At 42.2% G+C, this 12079-nt stretch overlaps 2 protein-coding genes across 4 annotated transcripts; both read right to left on the bottom strand.

Annotated features, from left to right (window-relative positions):
• Nucleotides 1-64: 64 nt before the first annotated feature.
• On the bottom strand, nt 65-6091 carry LOC120649677 (casein kinase II subunit alpha-2). Its single transcript, XM_039926539.1, has 10 exons — nt 5716-6091; nt 4138-4267; nt 3795-3989; nt 3151-3308; nt 2637-2727; nt 2449-2514; nt 1520-1602; nt 1315-1378; nt 1173-1241; nt 65-503 (listed from the first exon to the last, which is right to left on the bottom strand). Exons 1-10 carry the CDS (start codon nt 5949-5951, stop codon nt 444-446), a joined length of 1152 nt encoding a protein of 383 aa, XP_039782473.1. The 5' UTR covers nt 5952-6091; the 3' UTR covers nt 65-443.
• A 2110-nt stretch (nt 6092-8201) lies between these two features.
• On the bottom strand, nt 8202-9866 carry LOC120649674. 3 transcript variants are annotated; one of them, XM_039926534.1, is made up of 3 exons: nt 9606-9866; nt 9109-9293; nt 8202-9019 (listed from the first exon to the last, which is right to left on the bottom strand). In XM_039926534.1, the coding sequence occupies exons 2-3, from the start codon at nt 9193-9195 to the stop codon at nt 8438-8440; spliced, it is 669 nt and encodes a 222-aa protein (XP_039782468.1). In that variant the 5' UTR covers nt 9196-9293; nt 9606-9866; the 3' UTR covers nt 8202-8437. The 3 variants fall into 3 exon arrangements, with proteins under 3 accessions (XP_039782468.1, XP_039782467.1, XP_039782469.1); XM_039926533.1 differs by having other exon boundaries at nt 9109-9270; XM_039926535.1 differs by having other exon boundaries at nt 9109-9233.
• Between the last annotated feature and the right edge of the window lie 2213 nt (nt 9867-12079).

Here is a 12079-nt window from a genome sequence, read left to right as displayed (position 1 = left end):
CTCAGGCTCACTAATCGCTCAGCAATTGAACAAAAGGAGAAGGCTACTAAAAACAAGGCCACTGCCCACTAATGTGGTCAAATGTATTCCTTCGAAATGACTATAATCACCAGAAATAAATATTCAGCATACACAATATCAAACCATAATACAAGCAATATTATTAAATCTGAATCGTCCTCTTCAATTAGTCTAAGATCACACAATTTATCTCCCATTACACAAGATTATATGCATGGTGATCTCAAGTTTAAAGATACTATAAAGCTCTGCCATCGATGCCCACATGATGCCGCTACTAGTTTTGCCACTGTCATGGAGTCATGCTACAGATATCTGGAGCAAGATACTTGGTGAACCTTGTTTCAGCTGACGGTGTTCGGTAAGGAGGTAGGGTGTGCATCATTGTGGTTTCAGCTCCATTTCAAGGGCGGGCACCATAATTATTGTGGTCGTGTCCTGCTGTTCTCTGCAGCTCTCACTTGGACAAAGTAGGGATGTGCCTACAAGTATTCATGTGGAGCATTTAAGGCAACAAGTCCAAGCATAATTTATAACATTTATTCTTTTTACAACTTGAAGATACAATATTATTCCTAGAAACCTGTAAGAGATTGAACGTCAAATATCTAGTTACATGCATACAAACTGAAGTACTTCTCATACTACGTAAATGGCTTCAAGATTCCTATGTTAAAATGTCAAAGTACAGAATACTTTGTTGAAAAATGAAAAATATGTGAAGACTGAACACACAATGTAATTGCAAGATAAAATAACCGGAAGTTATGCAGAGAGGAGCATATTCAGTTAATGACTTACTCCCTCCGTCCCAAAATAAGTGTTCATCTCGCATTTCGAGAAGTCAACAAATTTTAAGTTTGACTGTATATATAAAAAATAATATTAACATTTGTGTCTCTAAACAAGTTTGTCATGAAAATATATGATGTGATTAATCTAATGATGTTTGTTTAGTATCATAATCGTTAATATTTTTTAATATATATTTGGTCAAACTTTAAAGTGTTTGACTCCTCTAAGTGCGAGATGTGCATTTATTTTGGGACGGAGGGAGTATATAATACAAACAGAGCATGGCAATGTTCAACAGGATAGATCTAAATAAGCAAAACTGTTATCTGCAAAGGTAGATTATCTGTCAGGCTTACCATAGCTTCACGTGCAGTAAGCCTATCTTGATGATCGTAGCGTAGGAGCTTGTCCAGAAAATCTATGGCCTACAAATATACAAAAAAACATATTAAGCAACAACCACAGTTAGAAGCAATAAATTACTAGCGCTTAACAAACCTCAGGTGATACTAGATGTTGGTTATCAGCATTAATAAACTTCGACCAGGGTTTTCTACTATGCCTGCATATGATACACATGGAAGGGTTATACAACAACAACAACAACAACATAGCCTTTTTTCCCAAGCAAGTTGGGGTAGGCTAGAGATGAAACCCGAAAGAACAAGGATCCAATCCAACATCTCAAAGAACGATAATTTACCTTCCAACAAGAGCTTCAAGTTGAGGGTCAAGCTCGATATGATACTTGTTCAAATAAGCATTCAGCCCATCTGTTCCGAGCACCTAAAAATTAATGGGAGGTAGCAGAATTGGATACTGTACTGCACAATCTCATGCTTATAACTGCATACCAAATAAGCATCAAATAAACAAACATTGGAAGCTATTTTAAACTTCCTGACGGCTCAGATATTTAAAGTCCTTGTCTACATAAATTGGTGACTTGGCATCTATCACCTCAGGTACAATATTCCAACATTACAGCTTTCCAATACTAAAATGCTCAAGCAAGCGCCAAATAAAAAGATGGCTCTGATGCTTTTTTTTGTCAGAAGATCAATAACACGAAGCCAAGGACACAGGAGACCAATTACTGACTTGCTGTCATCATGCAGACTGGAGTTAAGTCCAGAGTTTCAAATTGGCTGATTTGAGTACATGCCATTGAGAACAAATACGGCAAGTTTGATGCTAAGATATAGTGAGAGTTGATATGATGGTGTAAGGTTTATCTGATACCGGTCTACAACTAAAATCATTTGTATTATATTATGAAAGTTGTCCCCCACAAGTTTTATCCTTACAATTATTTCATATAAAGCACAATACCAAACACATAATTTTACAAAAACAAGTATGTCGTTTATAAAATAAAAATTAGTGAATTATTGTCTCATCAATTGCCTTCATGTGTAGCAGTTTTGGATACAAAAATATATAACTCCTTAAAGAACATCAGCTTCTGAGAAACCAACTGTAATTATAAAAGGGAAACAACAGGGTGTAACATTGATTTCAAGGCAAGAAGTCAATTGCATAACAGAAAGCTTCTTAGTCCTAATAAGACAATCAAATCACGAATTGCAGATGCACTTATAATGTGGGATGAAGAATCAAACGTACGCTTACCTTTGCAATCTTCACAAGTTGGTCATGATTGTCATGGCCATAGAAGAACGGTTCCTTGCGAAATATCTGCAGCCATCAATCAGGACACATAAGTAAAAGCTGAGTTATCAGTCACAACTAATTGTCAATGCCATTGTGTCCAAGACATAGCATTAACCCATGGAAACCATTTTTATAGCCATACATACCATTCCAGCAAACATGCAACCAAGACTCCACATGTCCAAAGAATAATCATAATCTTGTAAATCAACAAGAAGCTCAGGTCCCTTGAAATACCTGAATCGATGTGAGAGAAAATATGCCCAAGTGAGATGTCAAAAAGAAAGCATGAACTGTTAGTGAAAATTAGATGAGAATTGCTAATTGATAACATGCTACTATCAAAGTATACATAGTAACTACGACGGTCATTTATGGCATCCACTCGACTTGCTTATATTTCAAAAAAATTCATTGATTTTTTTTGCTTAAATTTCAACACTACCAAAACATATTGTGAACGCCAAATCAATTGAATTCCTTGTTCACACGCTGCTTACAGACTCAGAGTCAACAGGAGATTCAACAAAAAAGCAAAGTGAACATATCCTGCTAACTTGCAATGTTTCCAAAATACACGCGATTATAAGGATGGAATTCCATATAATTGCGAATATGAAAGCATATGTAAACAAGATGTTCGCTCATTTCTCCACCTACCTTGATGCAACACGGACATTATATTCCTTGCCTGGATGATAGAACTCGGCCAAGCCCCAGTCTATCAAGCGAAGTTTTCGAAGTTCATGGTCTATCATTACATTGTGGGGCTTGACATCTCGATGCATAATGCCTTGAGAATGGCAGTAATCTAGAGCCTGGAATTAAACATTATAGATTGATATAAGGAAAGATGAGTGGGTGTTAAAAATAAGTGGGACCACTTCAACATAAGAGGCACATCAGTGCACTCACTTCATATTTCAAACAAGTGGGTGTTGAAAACACAAAAGTGCAAAATATTTTTCTTAAAAAAATTCAGTAGGTAACATTAAAAACAAGAAATAATCAACCATATTACATGAATCCATGCTCATCAATGATTTTTTTTTTACATCAGCACTTCAATAAATATTATGACTTGGTAAAATGGTATTTTCGGCAATCCAAGGGCAGAAAACATACAGGTATCTAACTGAGTAGAGGAAGCATTTCATGCAATCAGAGTGACATAATCAAACTACGATATAGTACCAGGAAATTGTATCTTGTAGGGCTTAAGTAAATAAGCAACTAACTGGAGGTATCTGTCTTGAACAATATTGTACGATCTAAAGTGTAATGTGTTAAATATTAATGGCAACCTTGAGTAGCTCGTATATGTAGTAACGGATGTCATAATCTGTCAATGTGGGGTACAAAACTTTGAAATCTGTGTTATTGACATATTCAAAGATCAAGCTGGGGGTCTTTGAATGTTGATCTCTGACAATATCAAGCAGTTTAATAATGTTTGGACCTCCACAGAGATTCTGAAGTATTTTTATCTCCCTTTTGATCTGCATAAACATATGAAAGATATGTTAAAAGATACAGCATATAAATGACTATTTAATTAGTAATGCTCGGGGGCACTCAGCTCCTATCATTAGATGGAGAACATGGAAGAAAAATGTTACGAGAACGGCCAACAGATTCCTTTAATACCTTCTTTTTCTTGACAGGCTTAAGGATCTTAATGATGCATTTCTCATTATTGTTAACATTGATGCCTTCAAAGACCTCACTATATTTACCTCTTCCAACTTTCCTGACAACTTCATAGTCATCCTGCTCGCTGGTAAAAGACATCATGATCGTTAGAAAAACATTCTCTCCATATAAATACAAAAAGGTGTAAATCAAAAGGGCAGATTCGAAGGAAAATCTTGGATTTGCATTCGAAAATAGAAAACATGAATATACTAAAATTGTTGTGATGGAGTACTGAAAATGCAATCGCTTTTTCTCTATAGTCTATATCTTTCCAAAGAAGAGAGAAACAGAAAAACAAATTTGCCATGGTTGTGCAAAAATCAAGACATCTTGTTAAAAAATCATCGCTGACTAGGAAAACAGCATATATTAAAAAATAACTGATAACATACTTCAGAAGGTCTGCATCAAGAGAAAAACTGTGTGCTTTCTCAGGTGTCACAAAGTATAATAAAGTGCATTCCATTAAGTATCAACTACCAACTGAAAACAGCATAGAAAAAAATAGCTGATAACATACTTCAGAAGGCCTGTATAAAGTGTGTACTTTCTCAGGTGTCACTAAGTAATAAAGTGCATTCCACCAAGTATCAACTACCAACTCGGTGTTATGGCACATATGATTTCCAGTATGCATGGGAAAATGAGCTACATGTCTTTCATAGTTACATAAGGTGTTGAAGCATAAATTAGTATGTGTGGCCATCCTCATAATTCAGATTCTCCATCAGATGAAAAGTTCAGACGTGACTTAATATAAAAGTAAATTGTTTAAACTCAGACCAATACCAAGAAAGATGAGATGTGACATTTAATAAACACTAATTTTAATTTTCAAACAAAATAATCTATTTTTAGCTTGATGCTAAAATCCTAAAACCGAAATTGAGATCCAACAAATTTTGGCATCTGTTTCTTTAAACGCTAGGACTTAGTTAAGAAAACGGTGATCCACTTCTACCGCAAGCCACCAAAAGGTTAACTACAGCATATCAACAAAAAAGATCTGATAATAGTAAGACATTACTACAATCACTAAAGGTAATATGCACCTCAACCAACGAGAAAAAATAGCCAAAGGAATTAAATTGGTCCTGATAGAGATAAACAATGTACCATCAGTACATGGTCAATAGTGATTAGTGAAAAAAATTGGACAAATGATGCAGCTATAAGAAGGTTGGGTATTTTTTTAGTCTACAAAAAAAGGTTCTATTGTGGTATTGCCTCAACATTTGTTGCCACTTCAATCTTCTGGTCCTTCTAATTTCTAAATTTTCATACAGCCCTACCTGTACCCTGCTAAACCAGATAAAAAGATCATGCGGCCCATCCAAGCCTTGTAGTGAAGAGGAACTTCCCCCTTTGATGCAGACAAACACATAATGAAGTCCAAAAGCAGCCAAGCAGGCCTCCCAGTACTAACGATCCCAATGGTGATTCATACAGACCACATGCTCAACCGCGAACGTGCAAGCTGCGTCAAGTGGTGGAGTTAGGACGTGACGTGACGTGACGTTGGCGCCTTACCCCCATTGGACGGTGAGCGCCTCGTAGTCCCAATACTCCTTGGGGCGCACGACGTTGATGTCGGCGTAGACCCTCGCCTTCGACATGACGAGCCCGGATCCCGCGGCGACCGAGGCGGCGCGCGGACGCGGTACCGCGAGGAAGGAGGACGCGAGCGCCGCGACGACGACGGCCGCGGCGGCGGCGGGCTTGGCGATGCCGGTCGGTAGGCGGTCCCAAGGCGACGCACCGATCATGCGGCGGCCATCGCCGGCGGCGAGGCGGAACGGGCTAGGGTTTCGGCGGGCTGAAGGGGGGAGAGACGAGGTGGAGCCGTGGAGGCGGAATCTCTCGTCGGGCTATGTTTGTTTAATTGAAGTGGGGAAGATAGAGATGACTAGGGGCTTGTTTGGCTCCGGGATTTTTTTCAAAAATCTCGATCACATTAAAAGAAATCTTATTATTTTATAGTATTAAATAAAATCTGTTTATAAATATTTTTTCTTTTTCGCGAGACGAATCTAATGAGCCTAATTAATCGATGATTGGCTACAGTCATTGGCTACAGGACGGGGCGGGCGCTGGAATCTGCTGGCTTTTCGTCGTCGACAGGTAGATTGTTCGCTCACGTGGGGCCCGCACTTTCCCCGGCCTTGTTGCTGGGACAGGTAGATTGGGAAGGATTGAAGAGGGATAACCAAGGTCTTGTTTGGTTTTCAGTACAAAAATTTTGACCAATAATTAAGAGTGCTAAATAAAAGCAATTTGCAAAACTAACTCCACAACCCTGCACTACTTCGCAAGACGAACCTAATGAGACCTTTGATTGCATGATTAGAGGATGGTTAATATAACATCACTATAGCCAATCATCGATTAATTACTGTCATTAGATTCGTCGTGAAAAATTACACTCATCCGTGAAAAGATTTTGTAAATAAACTTCATTTAGTACTCCATGCATTGAAGATTCTTTTTTCGGGAATTGTGCGTGCTACCGTGCTATTGAAACCAAACAGGGCCCAAGCTCTAACACTGTCATAACGTCTTCAGTGGTTTGGATGATAGAGGCGCTTTCATACACTAATCTGATTTCTCTCTCTCTCCATGTCGCACGATCTCTCCAGGACGGAAAATCAAACCTATCGCTCTTTAAGAAGAGAGTAGATTTTTTTTTAAAAAAAACAAGCTAGGAGAGCCAGCGCTATCAGCTACGGAGCTATCTAATCTAAACAACGAAATGATCCAAAATAAAATGATACTGTACAAAACAAAACAAAAAAACAATTTTATTTTAGAAAATAGATGATGGATATAGGGCTTTCTACTCAAATTTTATCTCTAGCAAGTTTAAATGCGAATTGAATTGGTAATTTGCTGGAGCACTCTGATCATCAAAATATTGATTTTAGTATTATGAGAGAGGGATGAGTAGTTGGAGATGCTCTAAGGTGGTTTTCTCCGTCGGTGCAAAGGCAAAGATGAGAAGATAGACCTAGTGAGGGTATACTTCAAAGTTGATTTATCGTCGTTCAAAAAAAAGTTGATTTTATCACGACGGTGAGTAGCTATCGGAGTTCGAGACGAAAGAATGTGGACGTTATAGAAGCACAAGCAAGAGAAGCAAAGCGAGCCATCAGTGAACTGAGCATATATATGTGAGGAGTTTTTTTTTCTCAAAACGTGTACAGCGTATTATTGTATTAAGACGAAGAAGAAATTTGTACTATTCAGTTACAACTCAAATGGAATGGACTCCAAATGAACACAAACCGGCAAGCTAGCTAAACACAACCTGATATATATGAGGAGTTGGCGTGCAGCAATGTTTCACAAGCTTTGATCTGTATGTGATGAAGCTTTCAGGGTACACAAGTTTGGATCTGCCATTCGATTAACATCACACTGAGGCCCTGTTTGGTTCACGATAGCATGAGTAGCATAAAAATTTTGACCAATAATTAGGAGTACTAAATAAAGGCAATTTATAAAACTAACTCCACAGTCCTGCACTACTTCGCGAGACGAACCTAATGAGGCTTTTGACCGCACGATTAGAGGATAGTACTGTAGCATCACTGTAGCCAATCATCAATTAATTACTATCATTAGATTCGTCTCGAAAAGTTACACACATCCGTGAAAAGGTTTTGCAAATAAACTTCGTTTAGTACTCTATGCATTGAAGATTCTTTTATCGAAAATCGTGTGTCGTAGTTCTGCTACACAACCAAACAGGGCCTGAAATTTGCCGCTTGTATTGTTGACGGTTGACAGAAGCACTTGCAGGGCTTGTTTGGCACGGCTTCACCGGCTCCGGCTTCGTCTACTGTAGCGCACTGTAGCACGGAGCCGGTGAAGCCACCCTCCCGCAGCTTCAGCGGCTTCACTCCTCCCGCAGGCAAAACTGCTTCGTTTCAGCTCCATGCTATAGTACCGCACAGTGCCGCGGCACTGTAGCACGTAGCCGGAGCCGTCCGCGTGAAGCCCTCCCAAAGGTGCCCGCAGTAAGTAAGGTAGTCACGCTTGTAGCTTAATCTGAAAAGCAAGCCCCTACAGTCTCTTTACGTTTTGGAAAGTGGCTCCCACATTCTCCTGAACGACTAGTCAATTATTGATTTAATTTCTAGACTTGATCTGAACGCGCAGCATTCAACTGAAGAACAGTAGCAAGTCAGCACCCTGACACTAGGAGCAGCAAATCAACACATGCAATGCGTTCTTTGATTCCCCTCTCGCAGTGTCATGCCATCTTGAGGCTGAGCCAGTGGAGCAGCGGCGGCGGCGGCGCCTGCATCCCGACGCCGTCCTCCACCGCCTGCACCACGTCCAGCCCAGCGCCCGGCCTCCTCTTGTGGTGGTACGGCGTGCCGCGCGCCTGGCGCCACTCGCGGCCGGAGACGGTGAGCACGTCGGACTCCGTCGACGACGACGAGAGGCTCTCCCCGCCGGACGGGTACTCGCCGTATCTCTTCTTGGCCCCGCCGCCGCCCACGGCCAGCGTGAGCTCCAGCTCCGCGTCGTCGTCGGTCTCCTCCTCCGCTTCGTCCTCGTCCTCCTCCGCGCTCCGCATGTACTCGACGGCCGGCGTCACGACGTCGAAGCTGAGCGCCGTGCGGGGCGTTGGTGTCGCCACTGCCACGTAGCCGCCGGGGCCGCGAGCGGCGTAGCGGTGCTCGTAGGCGCACATGCCGAGCGCGCCTCTGCTGTGCTCGGTGGAGCCGCCGTTCGGGGAGGTCGACAGGTTCCTCTGGCTCTTGAGCTCCCTCTTGAGGTCTCGCACCAGAAGCTTCTGAATCCTGTATAAGCGATGGAGTTCGTGAACCTGCGACGTCAGGGGAGAAGATGTTGATCAGTGCATTGTCCTCAGCAAGCAAATAGGAATGCTCGAGAGAATGAAGCCTTTGATCTTACTTGCTGTCTGAAAGTCTGTTGGTGCTTCAGCATGGCCATCTTCAGCGTATCTTTGTCGCAGTGCCTGAATACTTGCTCCATGGGCATTGTGGAATTGTGTGCTTCTACTCTCTCTCTCTTCCAGCCTGAAGTGAATTCAGGCAAGAAGTGAGTACTGTGCAACTGTAAGAATGAAAACCTCTGAACTGGAATCGAAGAATGCAGCACCACATGCAGAAGAAAGGAAGTAAGGTGGAAGGAGAGAAACTGAATTGCAGTCTAAGGCTACAATATGTCTGGTAGGTTTCTGAAAATGGAAGACTGAAAGAGGTGTGATTGTTCTCAGAATGTCCTGATCCAAAAATATGCTTACTACAAATGAGAAGACTAGGTAAGCCTGAAAAGGGATAAAAAAATCATGCCAAACTCAACTCCTAAGCTTAAAAATGATTGAACAGGGTATTGAAAATTGATGAGCAAATCAGAAAGGAACCCAAAGGAAGGAGCTCATTCCTCACCTAGTGTAACTGCTTGATGTCAGAGAAGTGACTCACGAACTGTATTCTACTGAGCTCTAACTACTCCTTGGCTCTTGCCACTCTCAGTTCCTGATCATTGTATGGCTCCAAAGGCCACAGGCTTTCCCTTTTATACACATCCATGATCCATCTCCACTCCACAAGCAGAGCAGAAGAGAATGAGCTCCCTCTATCTGAACTCTCTGAAGAAAAAAGCAGCAGGGGACAAGACACAAATGATGTAAGATTCCTTTCACAGTGGCCGTATTTTTAACTAGGCATGCCGAACGATAAAAGCACACATCACTGTGGCCCCTGTTCTTGCAGCGGTTCAGGAACAAGAGGGAACACAGGCAACGGATTAAGAAATGGGCCACCACCTAAATTACATGCGCCTTTGCGTAATCATTCGGCTGTAATAGAAAATTACTGCAAAAGGGTTTGTGGTAAAAAGCGTGATGAATGCAAGCTTTTGGAACCGAGTGTACGGTGAAGATAAGCTTTTGGACGACAGCAATACGTCAGTGGACCTCTATTCTTTCAATGTACATACAACAAGGCGTCAACAACAGCTTTAAATCATTTACTCCGGACAGTCCTTTTCTCTACCGTCGTACCTGTTTTTCATTTCGATGTTAGGGTTTGGGCGTTTGGTAGGTACAGCAGGGGGGGGGGGGAGCTCCAGTATACACCATTATGATCCAAGTGATAGAGCAAAGAGGTTTTTACTGCCATGCTCTTTCATTTCGAAGCTGTTAATTTGTCAAGCCCAGATCATTGGATGCTATGTGCTAATCAGACATGTAGGATCAGGGCATGAGGTGCAGCATTATCCAAGGCCCAACTGATCAATATTTTCTTCTCAGTGCACGCCAATTGACTCTAATTTGACTGCTTTAAGTGTGAGAAAACCATGATGGTGCAAGAAGCAGTCCCGGAACATTTTGATATCCTTCGTCGTGTACAAATTCCCCCATGGAGGCATGGACCATTCAGTGCTCATTACCATGCATGATTCGGATCAAGGACCGGGACTCTCTGGTCAGAGCTCCATGGGGAACGGAATTCCGTTTCCGCCAATCACCGGGATTCTACCGGAAAACGAAATGGTGAACCCTGTGGGGGACCCGGGCATGCAAAGTGGTCCAGCGTCCATTGCCGTTCCGCCTGTTCCTCCGCCCTCCCCTCCTCCCCTCCTCAGACATGAGGTACACACTGCTACCCTAATTGCACTAGCAAAGCTTGTAATCTAGTGTTTTTTTAGATACTAATGATCTAGATAGCGTGTTAGCAGCAGAAAAAAGTGTGCTGAACCAGACAAATTGTGTGTTAAAAAGGACTAACACACAGCATGCAAAAGGGCCTTTCCCATTTGAAGCCACCAGTCCATCATGTCACTCACTCCGCGGTCACACAGGGTGCCTAGAGGAGGTAGCCATGCCCAAGTGCGGTTCCAAGAAAAGATGAGCTGAAAGGGCAGCACCATGTTAGAGTCCTCGAAGCAAGTAAACAATGCTCCAGATGAGTAGTATTGAGATCACTCCTGCAGTTTTAATCTGTAGCTACTACAGCAAGAATCCGGCAGGCTTCACCCAAATTGGTTAGGGGGTGTTTAGAAACAGGGACTTCAAAAAAGTCCCAGGGACTTTTTAGTATTTAGAAGTATTAAATAAATATTAATTATAAAACTAACTGCAGAACCCTGGGGCTAAACTGCGAGACGAATCTAATGAGGTATCTTAATCTATGATTAGCGAATGGTTACTGTAGCATCACTGTAGCAAATTATGAATTAATTAGGCTCATTAGATTCGTCTCGCGAAAAAACACTCAGCTGTCAAAAAACATTTATAAACAGATTTTATTTAATAATATAAAATAGTAAGATTCCTTTTGATGTGATAGGGACTGTCCTGGAGCCAAACAGGCCCTTAGTAGTGCGACGGCCGCCACCTGCAGAAAGTTGCAAGCATATGTTTTAATAATGCTAAGCTTGACAGATGCATAACACCGTAGATTAACAGAAGCAAACCTTGCTTATGTCAGTTCACTTCTGGAGCGCAGAGTAGTGTAGTGTTGGAAATGGTCTTTTCAGCCAGCGGCGCTGTGGAGCGTGGGGAACGGGGCGGAAGAACGGACGGCGAGGCGGCCGACAGCCGCGCACGCGCTGCCGCGGGGAGGAGGAGCAGCCGGGCCCAGGTGGCGGGGTCTTCTGTATCACGGGCCCACATGGTATCTATTCACCGGCCCATGGGCCCGGGTCGTCCTGGGCCATAGTAGATTCTCAGTAATGTCTTGGCGTGGTTAGGGATGGCAACGGGTACCCGAAACTCGATGGATTTTTGCTCCATTAGAGTACGGGCATAGACTAAATTCTATACCCGCAGGTTTCTTAATGGAATAAACTTCGTACCCGTCGGGTTTGCGGGTGCGGGTTTGTTCTCCAAGTACCCAAACCCGCAAACCCGTGGGTA

The sequence above is a fragment of the Panicum virgatum genome, chromosome 9K (genome assembly GCF_016808335.1).
Source record: "Panicum virgatum strain AP13 chromosome 9K, P.virgatum_v5, whole genome shotgun sequence".
NCBI lineage: Eukaryota > Viridiplantae > Streptophyta > Magnoliopsida > Poales > Poaceae > Panicum > Panicum virgatum.
The sequence above is the reverse complement of the archived record's forward strand: the minus strand, read 5'-3'. Positions and strand labels throughout refer to the sequence as shown.